This window comes from Phocoena phocoena, chromosome 10 (genome assembly GCF_963924675.1).
Source record: "Phocoena phocoena chromosome 10, mPhoPho1.1, whole genome shotgun sequence".
Lineage (NCBI taxonomy): Eukaryota > Metazoa > Chordata > Mammalia > Artiodactyla > Phocoenidae > Phocoena > Phocoena phocoena.
In genome coordinates this window covers 92,074,203-92,093,747 of record NC_089228.1, presented here as the reverse complement: position 1 = coordinate 92,093,747, position 19,545 = coordinate 92,074,203, and the positions used below count along the sequence as shown (strand labels likewise).

At 42.8% G+C, this 19,545-nt stretch overlaps 1 protein-coding gene across 1 annotated transcript; it reads left to right on the top strand.

The window, feature by feature from the left end:
* Nucleotides 1–4,260: 4,260 nt before the first annotated feature.
* Nucleotides 4,261–14,331, top strand: RBM24 (RNA binding motif protein 24). Its single transcript, XM_065885561.1, has 4 exons — nucleotides 4,261–4,443; nucleotides 5,550–5,673; nucleotides 7,134–7,188; nucleotides 13,857–14,331. Exons 1-4 carry the CDS (start codon nucleotides 4,276–4,278, stop codon nucleotides 14,218–14,220), a joined length of 711 nt encoding a protein of 236 aa, XP_065741633.1. The 5' UTR covers nucleotides 4,261–4,275; the 3' UTR covers nucleotides 14,221–14,331.
* Nucleotides 14,332–19,545: the final 5,214 nt, after the last annotated feature.

Below are 19,545 nucleotides of genomic sequence, written 5' to 3'. Positions count from 1 at the left end.
GAGAAACAGAAATACATCTGATCATGGGACCTCTCCAAAGGGCAGAAAACCTGTTGGTTTTACATTGGAGTGCTCACACAGACTCTCAAAATAAGTAAACATTTCCAAACAACCGAAACAAAAGACTCTGTGGAAGCCATTTTTTTGTGTCCCAAATTAAAAAAAAAAAAAAGTGCCTGGCCTAAATACTTTACAAGTGGTTAGTTCTAGCTGAGAATGTATTTTCTCTCATCAAGCATGCAAGTAGATATCTTTAAGACAGCAATTCTCTTCAGTAGATATTTCTTCAGTGTTCATGTGTATAGAACCCCGTGGAGGACTTAACTGACCTACGGGAGATCCAATAACATCTAAGAGGCCAACCCTGCCTGGAGGAGACTTGCTGCCCAGAGCAGTGTACTACCTCTGGAACAGGCACCTCCTTAAGTGGGGATAGTACTTCTCTCCCTTCATGAAATGCTATTACCCTCTTTTCTCAACATTCTTTATAAGCTTTGGGCCTGGAGTTCATTTCCATGATTAACTTAAGAGGAAGGGGGTGGGGGGGGAGAAGAAAATATATAAATGAATGTGAAACTTGTAACTTTGGTTTTGGCTTTTAATAGTCAGATAAAAATTTTGAACCAAGTGGACAATAATTTACTGTAAGTAATAAAGTCATATCGATCTTGCCATGGAGTAGGAACCAAGGATTCAGGGCTATCCATATGTAGTCATTTGGATATGACAAACGTGGAACCTATTTATAACTTTTAAAGTACTTTATGGCTCTTTCTTTCCAAAGAAGCACACATCATATTGCATGAGGTCTGTGAATATACAGGCGTTCTTCTCTGCCCGAAGCAGCTGAGCAAGCAAAAGGATTACCCCAGTATTGTTTTTCAAACCTGAATTTGTAATGGGTAATTACACAGAAATATTTGGTACTTAATAACCTTGAAACTTTGAATTCAGAAAGATTTTATGCCCCCAAGGCTACATGGTCTGATGGCTCAGGTTCATAAATCCACTGAGAATGTATCTGGCTATAATAACTGTACCCACCTTTGTGCAGATGTCATACGAACCCAGCGTCAGTAATGCCTGGCCCTAGCCCAGTGCCTGCCTTTGGGGGGGCACTCAGTGGTTTGTCAAGCAGAACCGGGTATGAATTATGGCTTCGGGCTTCCCTGGTGGCTCAGTGGTTGAGAGTCCGCCTGCCGATGCAGGGGACGCGGGTTCGTGCCCCAGTCCGGAAGGATCCCGCATGCCGCGGGGCGGCTGGGCCAGTGAGCCATGGCCGCTGGGCCTGCGCGTCCGGAGCCTGTGCTCTGCAGCGGGAGAGGCCACAACGGTGAGAGGCCCATGTACTGCAAAAAAAAAAAAAAAAATTATGGCTTCTATTTAAATTGGTTTGGAAAATAAGGAAGCTCCATTCCTCTTAACCTTTGTTTTCAGTGAATCACATAACACCTGATTATTGATAATGCTTTAATTATCTCTGGAATTCAAAATCAGGGATATCCATACAAAATGAGGGAAGTTTCAAATGAAGCTATAGATTTACTGTTGGATTGAAGGAATAAAAGCACACCAGGCAGGAGTTACATGGGGTAGGGGGAGGGTGGCTGCATTATTTTCTCTAGGACTATGGCAGGGAAGCATCTTATTTCCAGAAGCCGAGTTCTACAACACAGGTATCCCAGCATAGGATCAGAATTTCCTTGTAGATCTCACCACTTTACCTAGTGAACATTGGAGCTTCTGGCTTTCTCCCAGACACTCTCCTTCCCTTTATCACAGTCCCTCTGGGGTGGGCTCCTGTCCCGGTAGGAAGAGAAGTGAGACAGCCAAAGTCACTCTTCTCTGTAACTAGTCTCCCCTCACAAAGATGTTTTGCCTGAGCCTCATCTAAGTACAGTAATTCTTAAGTGACACCGCAAGATGGATGTTGAATATTAAAAAAACACGCCTCCTCTGTTTCATGGCCTGCTTTGTTTTTCTAATTAAAAAAAAATCATCTTTCATTGTACCAGTACACAGAGTTCCTTTTAAACCTGTATTTTACTTGAGCAATGAGGAGAGGGTGTTTACAATTTCACTTTCTGGCTCTCATATGTCTGTAAAATATTTTTCTTCAACTGGATTTTAAAAACATTTTCTCAGGAAACTTTAGATTTGTTTCTTTCTATCTCCCGCTGGGGGTTCAAACTTAAAGAAACTGATGACCTCAAAAGGTCAACCTCATGCAGATGTCAGCAAGATGAAGAACAGAATTCAAACTTTTGCTCAAGAATATTTGCATTCCCATTAGCTTTTGCAAATGCAATATATCTCATCCTCTTGGGCTGACTACAGAGGTGCCCTGGAAAGAAGAACAGAAGTATGTGCCTCTCTAATAGGTTAACATACTGAACTGCTTTAAAGAGAATAAATGTTGAAGCCCAGGGGCAATTACTGGGTGGACTTCAGCGGACACTCCTGGTGGAAAAAAGCAAATTGTGTGCCAACAGTAGGGGGTGGGGGGTGGGGCGGACATTCTGCTCACATTAAATATCTTCATCCAAACCTCAACTACGACCATGATCTTACAGCCTAGTTGAAGGTACTCTTGATAAAAAGAAGTTGCCAAAAGCTGATATAAAAAATAAATATATATGGGCTGCACTGAAGTCTGTATTTCTACAAATGCTTTAAAGATTTGCTGGTAGAAACCAGTGATTATGTAACAAGTCGATTTCAAAAATTACACCTCTTACAATTTCTGTACATCCTGATAAGACAGTTGAGATCAAGTCACTAAACATCCTTACAATTCAAATAGAAGGAAATTAATTAACTCTCTGCTTAGGGGAAAAAAGAAAAGGATTTATGATGAGAAATCTATACCAATCTAACCGAATAGTTAGGGAGGCCTAAGTTAAGGAGGTAACACAAATTTGGTGACTGTGAGGTGAAGTACTAATTTATGGTCCTTTGAAATAGAAAGCAGTGTCTGATAGACAGGTGTCTGCGCTTACTTAGCTTGGCTGGGCGGTGAGCAACGAAAGCTAGTGGTTCTCCGCAGCGCACCCGAGGGCCAAAGCTTTTTTTCCCTCCTGGCTCTGCCTCGCTGGTTCTCCCCAGCACCGGCTCTTTGGGGTCAAGGAAGGTTGGGGGCCCTCCTTCTCACTCTCCAGACCCGGGAGCATCCAATTCCGGTATCGTTGGCGGAGCTCTTGGGCCCCCGCGCCCGGGAGGGAACTGGCCTCCCAGCGAACCGCCCCAGGCATCCGGGCCACCCCGCAGCTAGTCAGTGCGGGTCGCCGGCCCTGTCGCCGAGGCCGAGCGCAAAGACCTCGCATCGCCGTTTTGGAAAGCGACACAACTCCCAGTTCGGGCGCAGTCCCCGCGACCCGGGTCCCGGCTGGGGCCGCGCCGAGTCCCTAGGACTTTGATGGGTTAGGGCAGGCGACGCCGAGAGCCAAGCCGCCTCCAGCCCTCCCCAGCCCTACCCCAGCGCCGGCTCAAGTGCCCGAGCCCGGCGGCCCAGCGCCGCGCCGCGCCGCGCGGGGAGAGAAGCAGCTGTTCCCAACAGCTGGGGGGCGGCGGCGCAGGGCGCCCCAGGTGCGGCCACGGCCAATCGCAGGCGTCCGGCCCGCCCCCTCCCCAGCCAGGCGCCGACCCCCGGCCAGCGGGGGAAGGGAGCAGAGAGGGGGAGAGCCGTCCTCGCCACTTGTCTTCCAGCTTCCGCGGCGGGAGGGACGGAACCCGAGCTGAAGCGCGCGGAGTCCCCCGCCCCGGGCTCCGCCGCCTCGCCCCCCGCCCGCCCACCTCCGCGCCCGGACGCTCTCACCGCCGACCCTCCCCGCGCCGCACCCGAGACACCTACCTAATTTCTAGGGAAGAAAAATCTACCTCTAAACGCACCCGGTTCTTCGCTTGAGGACCTCCCTCCCTTTTCAGCTTTGGCCTCCCCGCCGGGTGAGTGGAAACCGTTTGCACATCCTACAGAACCGTAGCCTAACCCAGACGATCCGGAGAATTTGTACCGTGACCGGCAGGGGGGGCGGGAGGAGAGAGCGAAGTCAGGTCTCCGGGGCTGCTGGCGACTTCGGCAGCCGCGCGCCCCGCGCCCTCGGCCGACCCCGGCCGCTCGCCCCCGCCTCGCCGCCGTCCTCGCCCCCGGGCTCGCCCGCAGCCCCCGGCGGCCGCGCAAGAGTGCGGGAGACGCGGAGCCGGAGGAGGAGGCGCAGCCGCTGCCCCAGCCGCAGCCGCAGCCGGAGCCGGAGCCCGAGCCGCGGGGCGGGCGCGAAGATGCACACGACCCAGAAGGACACGACGTACACTAAGATCTTCGTCGGGGGGCTGCCCTACCACACCACGGACGCCAGCCTGCGCAAGTACTTCGAGGTCTTCGGCGAGATCGAGGAGGCGGTGGTCATCACCGACCGGCAGACGGGCAAGTCCCGGGGCTATGGATTTGTAAGTTGCGCGGATGGGGATGGTGGTGGAGGGGGCGATAAAGAGCTCGGCGGGGAAACAGAGGACCACGGGGGCGGGGAGGGACAGAGTGGCGCTTGGCCCGAGGGGTCGGAGTTGGGAGTGAGGGGCTCGGCGTGGCCGCGCGAGGACCCCAGCGGACGTGACCAGCGCTGCCTCTTTGCTCCCGGCTGAACTGAAAGTTTGCGCGCGGCGGAGCTGGGGAGGGAGGGCCGGCGCCAGCCTCGCGGGGTTCCGAGGGGACCGAGAGCGCTGCGGTGTCGGGGGACAGGCGGAGCAGGGGTGGAGGGAGAGAACTGTGATGACTGCCGGATTTGGGGGTGCGGAGGTCTGGGAGGGAGGGGCCGTAGCCCCTAAGAATTGCACTCCCAGGTTGGAGGCTGGTCGTTAAGAGCGCTGTTGCTTTGTAAAAATATGTGTGTCTTCCTGGCATTCCGGCTGGGGCAGGGAGGGGACACCCCAGGAGGTCTGGGGCTTTTCTTCTTATGCCACCCCTCCCCACCCCTTTTTTAATTGCAAAGATGAGTTCTTTTAAAAGATGAACCTCTGGCTCGCTCTTTGCCGAAATGAAAGAGAGCATAGTAACCTTCCTGGAGATTTCAGCGAGCAAATTCAGCTGCCGAGGAGCCGGGAGCCCCAGCGTAGGACAATAGCTATTGTCGCTGGGGAGTGTTTGCGGGGTTGGGAACACCGGCCGGATGTGAGGCTAGTCTTTCTTTAAAGCAAACAGTGCCTCTCAGGCCGGGTAGGGACCTGGGGAATGGTCGGCGGAGGGGGAATCTGGAGGAGTTCTAAGACAGAATTCAGGCTTCCAAATCTCTGCTAGGCCCTACTAGCACCCTTAGAACTTTGGGGGGGTGAGAAGGCGGTGTTTCTTTCTTTCCTCCTTTGTTTTCTTCTTTTGTTTTGTTTTGGATGGAGGATCAAGGGATAAGTTCCAGCCCCCCCAAAAAAAAGAAAGAAAGAAAGTTTAAGACCCCCTGCCCCTCAGTTTTATTAACAGGAATGACTTCTCCAGTGCGATTGTTGGTTTCTTCAGGGGTTGATTTAGAGCTTTGTGTGTATGTCTGTGTGTGTATGTTGCTAAGGTCACCATGGCTGACCGGGCTGCTGCCGAAAGAGCCTGCAAGGATCCCAACCCCATCATTGATGGCAGGAAGGCCAATGTGAATCTGGCATACTTGGGAGCAAAACCAAGGATCATGCAACCAGGTGAGCAATGTCCCTCGACGCCCCACCCCCAACTAGAGACCCCCCCCACTTCTGAATAGAATGAATCCCTGATTGGGAAGACACTAGTTCCCTGAGAATCTGTAGATGTTTAGTAAAGGTGAGCTGTGGCTGGTTATTCTACCAAGGCATTAAAGGTAGATGAGAGTTGTAAACACTCCTTTCCTGACTTGAAATGTACCTATGGGCAGAAAATAGATCTTGGGGGTCAGTTCAGTTTGCACACACCCAGGCTTGAGCTTGACTCATCTGTTTCCTATATACAATCATAGTTCACTCTCCACTTTCTGGTTTTTAGCCACTTGTAGATCATTCACATGTGGATGCTATGGGCCAAATGTGTCAACTCCAGCTGGTTATACTTCTTAGTGTTGTCTCTCCTTTTGCCACCCGTTGCCCTGTGTTCAGAGCGGGCAATTCACCTGGAACACGGAGCCAAGAGAAGCATAGGGGTGGTGGTGCCTGGCTGGTAAATGTTCAAAATAAAGTCCCAGAATATATTAGTAATGAAAGAGGATGAAGAGATTTCATGCACTCCAGGACCCTTATGTCACAGGTGAAGAAACTGATGCAGAGATGAGAAGGGGTTTACTCCAAGGTCACATAGCTATTAGTCACCAAAAGGGAGAGAATTTTGTTTATGTGAAAACATGACCTCTTGAATGGTTTACAACACTGCCCTGTGCACGAGCACAAATAATTGTGAATCGACTCTTGAACAAATGTAATCTTTTTCTTGGGCATGCAATTTTGATTAAGTCGTGTACTCTTCATTCTTAAGTCTATGCATCTGAAATTTTGGAAAGAGGTGGACACTTCAGACAGATTTACTAGGAAACTAGGTTGTCAAGAAAGGGAGCGCATGTGCAAGTATTTGTGAGCATTGAAAAACATGTATTTGTCTAATACAGTGTGTGTGTGTGTGTGTGTGTGTGTGTCTGTGTGTGTCTGTGTACACTATCCAGAAAAGAAAGAAGAGTTTGTTTTGTGAATTTTTAATACTATAATCTGTAAAATCCAGAATCTTACAAAGCATTGTCCAAAGCATTCCAGAATGTTCCAAATTAAAAAGGCTTTTTTATAGATCATGATTCAGAATTGTAGGAAGATTTGTGACATGTAACTTCATTATCAAGTCTTATTGTTCTTGGTTTCATTCCACAAGAACTTTCTCTATGTCTGATTTTCTACGGTCTTATTCTGTGTCTGTCAACTAAACTTTGCAGATCATTTTTAGTTTCCACTTGTAGCCTATTAAAATTTTTCTTTAGATCAACAATAACATTAGTAAAATGACTTTTAAAAATATGTATAATATTTTCTCTAAAGTATTAGAAGAATGATTACCTTTTCTAAGTGAAAGGTGTGATTGCATTTTATGTGTAGAAGTAATAAATGCCTAACCATGCACAAATAGAGAATGTGGTATGTTTTATTGTTAGGTTTTGCCTTTGGTGTTCAACAGCTTCATCCAGCCCTTATACAAAGACCTTTTGGGTAAGTCAATTAATCAGGCCCTCCTAAGTTTCAACATGGATATCATTTGTTAACCTGCCTCTTTTTTATATCCAGATAAGACCATCATGTCACAGATTGTTCCCGGTTATACATATTTATATATGTTTGTGTATTTTGAATGCTGATAAAATAAACATTTTTAGATGAGTCAAGTTATCTGACCAAGTATGCAGCCTCCAAAACAGACACATTTGAGCTCATGATTAACAAAACAAAACAAAACAAAAATACCAGGTATGACTTGTGTACCAGACGATTGTGTCCCAACACCATTACTACTGTTCAACTTGACTCAATTGTATTTATCTCTTTCTAACCTGACAGGGCTCGTATACAGTTAAGCTAACTGATCAGAAGGATACGATGATAAGAGGTGGAATAGTTCTGTTTGGAATTAAACTCTGTAACCAGTAGACTCAGACACACAAGCTCAGATGGTGATTAACGATGCATGGATGTTGCTGTTGTTGTTTTATTTTTCACAATAGTCAGTAGACCTCCGTGTGCTTTATTTTATTTATTACAGTAATGAAGTGGTGTTGATAGCTAAACTGTGTGCTTTTTTACTTAATTGAAAAGAGCTGTAGTGAAAGTGTTTTCTTTTCCTCGGGGAAGGGGCTCTTTGTGTTTTTGGTTTTGGTGGTGGTGTTGACGGGTGTTGACCTTTGACTTTGCCATGGGAAGCAAAGGGCCTTTTTATTCCTTGCTTTTAAGCTGTAGCCTGTGACTTCCATTTAACCATATTTTTGTAGTGAGTGCTAAATGGTGTGATTTCCTTCTGTAAGAATACAGATTCATCGCTTGCATGTCCTAAGTTTCTGTTTTACTGGGGTGTTTTTTCTGGGAATGGGGTTCTTTCTTTGGCAATGTATATCCACTTCTAGGCCTTCTAATGTAAAGGTTCAACAACTCTCATCAGATTTCATTAACACTGGCCAGTTTTTTGAGTAGAGTAGCACTAACTTTCACCTTTCATACCTGACTCAGGTGAACAGCCTGCTTATATTTGTGTTCTGTGGGTTCTGTGATTACCAGCTTTCCTCATCCAAGCTCCCCCATTTCCCTTCCATTCAGACACGATGTGGGTGGGAGATCCCCACCTACCTCAATTTATTCCGAACACCTAGGGTCTGTTTTGGCTGTTTTCTACCTGATCAACATGGTTGTAACTCTAATGCCAGAGATTTACACTCTCTTTTTAAATATTCTAACTGTTTAGAAGTGTTTCATCCTCAACAATAGTTTCTTCTCTAGCTTAGCACCTGAACATCTACATGTGTAACCTGGAAGGTTGGATTCTACCTACAAAGATAGATGTCTACCTTATATGTCTCCAAGAATAGATCCAAAAAAGTAATAATAATTTGACTCGGAAGAGTCAAGTTATATTTTCCACGAATGCCTTCTTTATAACCTTCCCTTTACCATATCGAGATCTCACTTACTGACAACTCTTACTTTTTTTGAAGCCGTAGAAGAGTCTTCTGTCCAATATGATTAGAAAGGGCCTTCGTATACCCATAATGATTTATCAGTGCCACATCCAAACCATTCCGGATACTGATGATAAACAGTGGGCTGATGGGTCCAACTACTTCTGTGGATCCCCCTCTCATTGGTCTAGACTATGTTTAAGGTAGAATTGGGGACGAGAACATACATCTTAGGAAGTGATGGTGAACTTAGTCATGATCTCACATGCATAATCTTGAGACAGTTGTTAATACAGCTAAACTGATCAACCAGTATTAGCGTATGAGTAGTTTTCTCTGTGCCAGTGGATGGTACAAAATAAGGCGATGGCACTTTAGTTGGGGAAGCCAAGCTAACACAAACGAATCAGGACCTACTAATTGCTAAATTACTTGGTATTATTTTAAGTATAAAAGGAATTCAGAAGAGCAAGAAAATAGGTGAGTTGGAGGAGTTGGACAAGGCTTTGTGAGGACTGGAGCTAGACTTGGACCAGTGGGTAGGTCCTGGACAGGTAAAAGGAAGAAGGGACACGTCTAAAGGGTGTGAGATGAGGGGAGGCTCAGCAAAGGCAAAGAGGAGAAAAGACTCAGTGCGTGGAGAAACCAGACTCTTATGGAGGGTCTTGAGAGCTAGAATAGAAATTTGGAGAGGCTGTGGTAGTCCTTACAGATCCTTGAGAAAGAAAGTAGCACGAGGGCAATAACAACCAGAATAAGATGTGTCATATGGAAATTTTAAATGAAGCATATTTTGATAGTAACCTTTGGTTTTTCATCCCTTCTAATATTAGCTGTCTTTATAAAGGATGGTGATTATTACTGTTTGCATAAATTGTTTGAACTTGATTAGAAATAGATAGCATTCCAAATAGACCAAGCAAGCCTTCTCTTTCTTTTTTAAGGGATTCTTAACACTGCTCTAATTCCCGGAGTCTGTACCTAACAAATCACACCTGGTCATCCTAAATTCTATTTGAATGCCACATGTTCTTATTTTTAGGCCTGGAAAGAAGCTTGAGAATTTTTAATCTTACTTGACTTGTTTGAAATTCTAGGAACTATTTTTTTATATGGTCTTTAAATGGCCCCCAGATTACTCTGGGCCTTTAAAGAGAAAAACCTTGGCCTGAAGGAATTTCTGATGTAACACAGTGGGCAGATGTACAGAAATTTGTGGATTTGCTAAACAATATCTTATAAATATTTTATATTTGAAAGAATCATTTTCTTATTGAAACGTTGGAGAGGAGAGCCTATGGATCTTGAGTAGAAAATTCTGGGCTAGTTTAGATCAGGTTGAAATACACTTAAATATTTACTTAGTAAATATTTAGCACTTAGCACTTAGTACTCCTTTAAGTGCTAAGTTTTACTCTAGTTGTGTTAACGCATAATAAGTATTATACTGTCCACTAAGTGGAGCAGAAGGGACAGTAATTAACATTAACTGAACACCTGCTACTTGCCTGGTACTGATAAGGGATTTACATAAATTATATAATTTAATTATCACAGTAATTATTTGATGAAGGCGCTGTTAATGTCCTTTCCATGGGTGAAAAATTGAGATGCAGAGAGGTTAATTAACTTCCCTCAGGGACTACTAAGTGATAGAGTCTGGTTCTAGGTTCTGAATCATGGCCTCCAAAGCCATGTTCTTTCCTCTGTGTCAAGCTGTAGTCTGAAAGACACAACTCGGCTCTCTCTTATAATCTAGTAAGAAAACTGAGAAGCGCCCAGAAGGGCTGTCTATATGGCTCCAGATAAGGCAGAGAGACATCAGGTTGGTGGGATCCAGGAAGTCTTCGTGAAAGAGGAAGAAATTGACCTAGATTTTAAGCTATGATGGAGGGTAGGGAACTCTTGCAATGAATATATTCCTCACTGTAGGCTCTTCACATAGATAATTTTATTTAATGCACAGCAATTCAGGGTTGGAAATACTAGGATTGGAAATATTAGGTTCATTTCACTTATGAGAAATACATGAGACTAAAAAGGTGAAGCAAATTCCTGAAGGCTTTACACGTGGTGAGTGGTAGAGCTAGGGTAGATAGGATTGTGATTGCAACAGGTAGAGATGGAGTGAGGGTTGGCATCCCTGACAGAGGGATGTCGTGAGCGAAGGTGAAGCTCTAGATGTGTATGGTATGTCCAGGAAACATTGAGGAGCCCAGCTGACCTGGCTTCAAGGAAAGGTGAGAAGAAATACTGGAAAAAGTATTTTGGAGCCAGAAGTATAAAAGGCCTGGCATGCCAAAGTTTAAGAAGTTTGCACTTAGTTTGGTAGGATGTTAGGGACCTAGGTTACTTTAAACAAGTGAATGAGATGCAGCCTGTGTCAGCAGTTTATGTGATAGGTTGAAAGAGGAAACCCTTTAGGATGTCAAAAGTCACAGAGAGATGCCAGAGGGACCTGAAGAGATAGGAAGAAAAGGAAAACATAGTAAATTTTCTTTGAAAGTTGTCCGAAGTGTCGGCTTTGCTCTGGTGCTTTTATTTCTGCTAGGCATTTACGTTCTATGATTCACTGAGGGAAAGAATGTTGGTAGCTCTCTAGCAGGAGGGAGATTCCCAAATTGCCTTAGTGGGCTCCGTAGGCTATTAAAAGAGCTCCTAATGCAGGAATTGCTTCAGAAGTGCCACCTCACCCTTTAGTCCGATTCTGCCTGCCTTCTGAACTATTTTAGTCTCTCCGTGGTCTTCTGGATTCTCCTTTCCCTAAGCCTTAAAAACTCTAGGGTTTCATTTGCCTGCTAGATAGCTTCCTAACCCTTGCCAGACTTCATGTAGCTTTCTGATAGTCTAAGGAACTTTATACTCATTGGTTGGCATTTTCAAGTGAAAACTATTAATGTAAAATAAATGCAGAGACAAGAGTCCTGTAAGCAACGCTGCCTGTGTATCATTTAAAGCATTCGTCTCACACACACACACACACACACACACACACACTTTTATCCTGCCTTTTTGTAGGCTAAACTTATTTTCATTTACCACCTTTATTTAGAGATACAAGCCTAGTAACTGTCGTGTTGTCTTTGGAACTTTGGGAGCACAGGGGTTAATGTTTCAGTATCAGTGAGATTCATACTGGCTGGCCTTTGGAGCTGATAGATGTTTTACTTTGGCCTTATAAAGACATTTTACCCGCTGGAAACACTTGTCGCATGACAGGATCAAAAATAGCCCGGCTGCAGCCCCTGCTGTCCATCACCACATGTAAACTGGCATGAGTAAGGCTTTCTTATCCGTGTCTGCACATCGTGGACACGGCGGCCTCCAGGGACGGTGTTTCATAAAGCCACACCTGTCGCTCTGAACGAGCCGGTCACCTGACCTGCAGAGAAGTTCTGAGTGTGTGCGTGACCACGAGTCTGGTTTCTGACAAGCAATTAAGAACATCTCTAAGTGTCCTCAGAAACACTTGATGACGTCGTTTCTCCTGGCACTGGGAAAGATCTACAAGTCTAGTAAAATTGAGTGTATTTTTATCATTGGGGTCAAAGTTCACTACCCTCTGTGATAAATTCATCTTTTCCATGGATGTTGGTTAATGAGTGCTTTCAGTAAAACTCTGAAAAGGCAAAGCAAAATTTATGTTTTCATAATCTATATATGAAGTTTTCTGTTTTGAGTTCTTTAAAATTCAAAGATTGTTACTTGTGCTTGTACTTCTTGTAAGCTGCTTTTGGCAACAACCAGATGGCATTATGGTGTCATATTTTTAGAAATACAGGGGGTTTTGATGGAGATTATTCTAAAGAAGGATGAAAATAAATCAGATATTCACAGTAGCATTTTAACTGGGCAGTTATGAATCGCAAGAGTGAGAACTGAGATGCATGGTTTTTTTAAAACACCTCTTGTGATTTTTTTTTTTTTAACAAAATTAACTTTTAAGTAAGGCCATTGGAGTGTGTCTTGTATGTGACCTCTGAATGTATCATTTTAAAAGGTACTCAATTTTGTTTCACTTTCTAAAACTTTTGCAGGATAATACACCATAATAGAATTGATTTGTATAAAATATCTACCAGTAAGGAAGATTTAAAACAGATATGCTAATAAATCTATTTCTGTTGAGTTAGAGGATAAAACAAGACTTAATAGATGCTCAAAAAAAAAAAGTTTCCTTCCTTACTCTTACTATGTAATCCTTTTAAGTTGATATTAATTTTAGAACTATTTAGTTGTGTTTCCCTGACCCTACCTTTTCCCTCAACCTCATCATTTCCCCAAAACCCCTTCTGTCTGTCTTGCATAGAGATAAACAAGCTGGCTGACCTTCAGTTGCCTGATAGTCAAACAGGTTTGATTGACCCTTGTGTCTTTATGAATTTAATGGAGAAAAAGAAAGAAAGAAAGACCAAAAGCGTGCGGCACGTCTCTTTGGGAATCACTGCCATGAATGTTAATAGCATTTCTGTAGCTTCCCACAACAGCCTCTTGTGATAGAGTGACCTGCACTACAGTTCGTTTGAGAAGTGTGATTCTGCTGTGTTTACCACACTTGTGATCTTTTAAACTCCTTTTTTATTTTGGCGCCTGCTTCTCTTTTCATTATTATTATCTTTAATAAGGGTGACTGAGGTTGCAGAGAGATTAATGTGTGCTGAGTCTGCATAGCAATTTCCAGTAGGGTTGCCATGATAATAAACATACGGCTTCTGTTGAAATTTACTGGAGTTTTTGAGAAACCAGCCATCACCCTTATGGAATTGAACGATCACAGATTCCCTTTGGATTCCTGGTTTCACGGTTAAGAATTTTTCTATTGTCTAAACCGTTTTTGTTGAACGAACTCACCACAAAATTTTCTCAAGTCTTAACTCAATTCAGCATTTATTAAATACCTCCTCTGTGCGAGGCCCTCCTGAAACTTGATTTATTTTTCCAAACTTTGGCTCCATGCCATTTCTTGGTTCCAAAATGATCCTGAATCAAAATTCTGGCAGGGAGGGTATCCTGTTTTCGTTGTTGAATTCCTTCCGGGGCACTCCATGATTTGGGCTCCCGCCAGAGTACTTTCACAGGTGACTGGCAAGTCGATATTGTGGCAACCCTATGCTCATAATAACCACTAAATTTGAGTTTGGTCTGATCTCGGAAGAAGCCATGCTCCAGACAGGAGGCAACTCCTGCCTGACTCTGTTTTCCGTTTCTCGACAGGATACCTGCCCACTATGTCTATCCGCAGGCTTTTGTGCAGCCTGGAGTGGTCATCCCGCACGTCCAGCCGACCGCAGCGGCCGCCTCCACCGCACCTTACATTGACTACACGGGAGCCGCGTACGCACAGTACTCGGCGGCCGCCGCAGCCGCCGCCGCCGCCGCCGCCTACGACCAGTACCCGTACGCAGCCTCCCCGGCTGCCGCTGGCTACGTCACGGCCGGGGGCTACGGCTACGCGGTGCAGCAGCCAATCACCGCCGCCGCACCTGGGACCGCGGCCGCCGCCGCCGCCGCAGCTGCCGCCGCCGCTGCCTTTGGCCAGTATCAGCCTCAGCAGCTGCAAACAGATCGGATGCAATAGGCCAGAACCTGATCAAAGTCGAATTGTTTCCTCTTTCCCTCCCGATTTCCCAATTTTCAGTAGCTAATAAGAGTTAACATTGACTTAACAGCTTTAAAAAAAAAAAAAAAAGCTATGCTATTGTGAAGCAGAATTATGATGATTATTTTTTTTAATACTCCAGTAGTAGTTCTAGACGTGAAAGAGATGAGAATGAGGGGGGGAGTGGGCGCAGTTTTGGAAATCAATCCCAAAGAGCCTGAGTAAGTAAAAGGCCGCGACGAAACGGTGGCAGGAGGAACAATGGAACTTCACTTTTATAACGGGATTTTTACTTTTGCTCTTTTTATAGTATCAGGGAAGCAAACTGCCTTTTACCAGTTAGAAAATGCTATTTGAATCCAGTTGAACCAGGGAATACAGAGTGAGCAATATGTAGCTTGAATTACATTTAAAAGCAGATTTTTAAAAAAAAAATGGTGAAAGCACTGATTGTCAGTTTTAGCAGTCACTATGGCCTAGAGAACTTTTTCAAGAAGGTAATGTTCTTACTCTCAAAAATGGGCATCGAACAATCCATCTAGGAGCATGGCAGTGGGTGAAATGGTGGACAGGCACCAAAGCTATTTTCTCATCTACCCAGTGGATGAGTGGGACTGTGAAACAAGTGATGTGGAATGAATGGGTGCAACAGCTGTACAGACAATCAATAACACACACAGTTCTGGAAAGAACACATCACTTGTGCTTGTTTGATGAGCTTGTCACATTCTAATCCCTCTCCCCATCCTGTTTCAATTTTGGGAAACTTGTATCTGCTGGTGTCAGCAATTCTGATTCTGAAATAGGATCAGGCTTTTACTACAACAGCCTTCTCTCTCTATTTATTGTGTCGACTCGTGGCTTATGATTAAAGGCGGGCAAAGTTTGCAGACGCTAAACCCTTAAGAACTGTCTTAAGGACATTTATTTTTTTCCCTTTTTAAATAATTTTACACTTTTTAGTATCTATTTCAGAGTCATATTTAAAACTATTTATTAGTGAATACAGTACATGAGACAACAAGGTTACTGAGATTACAATTCTTCAACAATTAATGATAATGTGGTTTATACTGTGCCTTAATAGTAATGCTATTTAAGATATTTATTTTTAAGTTTTACTATCCTGCACTCTAAAGAAAGGAACTTTAGATGTGACACTGTAAAATTATGTATTCATCTCATGGCATAAATTATTTAGTAGTTCTAGATGTAGCATATTAAATATTGACCTATTCAACTAAAGATGTTGACTTGGATTTATTTAAATTCATATGTGCACTGTATAAGACAGTACTCTTACATTAACACATTTTAGTTTATTTTAGTTTTTAGGTTTTTTTTTTTTTAATTTTTAACAGGACCTATTGCTAGTTTCATGCTTCCTTCTCTGATTTTTGCTCGTGTAGCTCTCATTTATTGGTACTTCATTAGTTTAACACTCTTCTTGTTTATGTAGTTTTTAAATGCTGCTTTACATTTTTCTTCTGAAACTGCAATACTTGCAATTTTTATTCTTAAAGTAAATTGAATACTATTTTACACTGTATTGGATTTTTATACTTGAACAATTTCATACAAGGGAAGACAGGTTAGCATTTTTATGGACTTTCTCCATTATCACTGGATTTACTTTAAGTATTCCCATACTAGACAGTGTTATGTAATGTAGACATGACTCTCTGTGCAAATTATTTATTCATTGTGTATATTGCTTTATAACATTTCAGATCTTCTAATCTATTCACTTGTATTAAATATAATTTTTAAAAACTTCTGTTGCATTGGTTGTTTCTAATTTTGTTGTAAAAGTGGAATGATTTCTCCTTTTAGCTAGAATTAATGGCTGTGATTTACAGGGAACATTTTCAGTGAGCAGAAAGCTTCCCAGATGCCCTGCTTTTATACCTTTTAAGTAAATTTCATTAACTCAGTATCTGCCTTACATTTAGCAAATGATATAGGTCCTCCCCCGATAGTGAACCCTAAAGGACGATTCATGGCAGTGATACTTGGTTACCTGAAGGTTGCTTGGAAGGAGTGGGCTGTAGAGGGGAACAGTCAACTCGAAGCTGGAGTAGCACAGTGATGCTGGGATCAGGTAAACTGAGGTTTGGTGCTAGCCTGTACCAGGTACTAGCAATGTGGATGGAACACGTTGCTTTTTGTAGTTCACTTTTAGGGTGAGGTTTTTATTGATTTCTCGTCTATCATGTTGGACGGTACTACCTATCTTACATGGTTATTTAAGTATTAAACTTTATCAACTACTTGGCACAGTCAAATATATTACTATTTATCTAGATAACTGATTACTGGTAGCACTTGTTGTAATGCCCTATAGTGAAAGCTAACCAAATAGGAAGTCACCTCTTGGAATGTTTCTGTTTTTTAATTTTTGTCCACAGTGATGTGGCCATATCTAATAATGTGTGTCTTAGAACGTCAAATGAATGACTGTCATATTGTCTTAAAGTATACATGTTATGTTAATTATGGAATGGATTGTCTGTTGGTCCCTTGGTCTTAATATTTCCCAAATGCATGATATGATATCTTTTATTGAATTCCATTAGTTTTCAAAAATTATAAGCAGCAGAAATTTATAATAACAGATTCCATCATGCTTTTTTTTTTTTTTTTTTTTTTTTGGCCGCACGGCATGTGAGATCTTAGTTCCCTGACCAGGGATGGAACTGGCGTCCGCTGCATTGGAAGCACAGAATCAAAACCGCTGGACCACCAGGGAGGTCCCAGACTTTGTACTTGATGATAACTATCATCCTATTTAGAGCCATCATCATCCCCAACCTTAACTGCCTTTAATTTTCCAAAGAAAATAGATACCACCATACCCCTAGGGAGAGATTTTATTGCACCCCAAGGTATTATCTTGGATCAGTAAAATAATTTTCTAAGTTACTTTATTCAGCCAATGCATCAATGATTATTCCAAAAGACAAGTTCAACATTTAATGTTTCAGATTTACAAAAGGTCACTTTTGTCCTCTGTAAGTCATGTATTGATTGCTGAGCTTTAAAAGGAAACATTATTTGATTTATCAATTAAAAATAGGTTCTGGGAAAAGCTTGTCAGAAATAGCCACACTCAGGGAAGTCAAAAGTCCATGTATCCCTGACTATACCTTTCTTGGAGGTATTTACTGATCAATATTAGCAGTTATAGAGAGGGCGAGATTTTTACTTTATAATGCTAAAGCATGTATTTTTAAAATAAATAAAAGTTCTTAATTTCTAATGAAGAGGGGAGAGTACCCATGAAACAATGTCTACCGTGGCCAGGAGGTTAGTTGTATTTGTATAGTCGGAGAAGGCAATGGTCTGCGATCCAAATTGCTGGCCAAGTTCTGGTTTCTTTACTTACGAGCAGGGTGATCTTGAACCCTTCTGTCCTGGTAACGTGTAAGCTGATACTCAACATAGTTGATTTGTTTACCTCTCAGACTGTACTGATCAAATGAGCATTTTAGAAATTCTGAACTATTAGGCAGATGGAAATTATACTGTGGGAATATATACAATATTAATTTGGAAATTGACCTCAGCAGTTGTCTGGTATGAAATGATCCTCCCAAAATAGGACAAAAGTATCTCACGATGTTACCTTCGTTCTGTCCCAACCAAGTCACAGCTAAACTTGCTGTACAGCAAGAGCGGCACAAAAATCACATTGAAAGATGGAGAGATTGCTCAGGGGAAGGAAGGGGAGAGGAGAAGATTATGGAATATATTTCTCTCACAGGGGAACTATATTTAGCTCCTTCCTCACTCCTGTCAAATATTGTTCTTCTTAATTCCCTCTGAGGCTTGAAAGTGTTCATTAAGATGACAGCCTGAAGTTTGCAGGGGCAGAGGTACAGAGGAACCAAAAAATAAATAAATGCATTTTCATGCTTACTTTTGTACTCTCTTTTCCTTCAAGAGTTCCAGGCTGTTTCCATGGAAATTCTAACTTTGTTTTGCTTGAGCACTTCATACAGAAGAGGTTTCATTTTGGATATTTGTTCTGAGTTGAATTTTAGAAGTTCAGTAATGATTTTAGCTAAGTCATTTACATTCCAGACTTTGAAATCTCAGTCGTAAACCAAAATGAGAAGGATATCAGACAATACATGCATGTATAAGCATTTTAGAAATTTTAGATAAGAAAAAGGATTTTTAGCTTTGATATCATAAATTAGTTCTGTCTCAGAATTGCACAGCATTTGGTCATTCTTGACCAACTTATTCAGAAAGTACCCTTCTTTCCAGTCACTTGTCTCCCAGAAGATGAATGCAATTATTTTTTAAATTCAAGATGCTACCACTAAACTATCAATACAGTTTAAGTGAGTTGGAGGCTGTGTATTGTATTCCATTTTTCCACACTTAGAGGTCATTCTGATTACATCATAACGGGGATTGGGTAGCAATCATTATTTCTTTTCATTTAAAAGTTCAGATAATGTGTTCCTAAAAGGACAAATATCTCAGACCGACTTCCAAAATGAGCGTGAAATACAAAAACATAGTTTTGCCAAGTAGAAAGTTGTGGTTTAGCTCTATTTTTATACTATGTTCATCTGACAGTCCCAACCAGGTATGAACTTGTTTACTTTCTGAATACTCTGACTCTTAGCTGTGCCACCTGTGCCGTAGGTGCCTCAGGTGAGGCGAAGGAGATAGAGAAGATGCCTTTGGAGAGTCTTAAGAGTACGCGCTTCCATCCTGCATTTGCTTATGTACATTTTGAAATTTGAGAAAAGAGTGATGTGCAAAGGAAGTAGAAGAAAATAATGAAGAAAAAAGCTTCCCTGAAAAACAAGTGAAAGGGGATGAGATGAAGGAGTGGGGGTCACGTGGGCCGGATCGCACGAGGTGAGGACTTGACGCTAAGGGGGCTGCTGTGGGCAAGAGCCGGAGAGGGGCTGGCTGGCTGGCAGGAGACTTCATCTGGGGGTGAGAGGGTGGGGGGTCATTTAAAGGACACGAATTAGATATCTAGTTTTCTAGTTAAATAAAAGGCAGGACAACAGCTGAACTTTTGAACTATGCTTGCAAGGTTTAGATGTTTAAGAAAAAGGAGTATATTTTTTGTAACTGAAAGCTGGTAGAAACAGACAATTATGGTGCCTTTGGTAGGATCAGATAGAGCTTCGTCAGGGCCCTTGGGCCTCCAGGAATAAGGAACAGTGGAATTCTTTGATCTATCCTCACTTTCCATTTTAAGCAGACAAGCGAGTCAGAAAAGAGAGGAGGAAGATTAAAGAAAATGTGCTTACCTTGCTAACCAGTATACTTTCC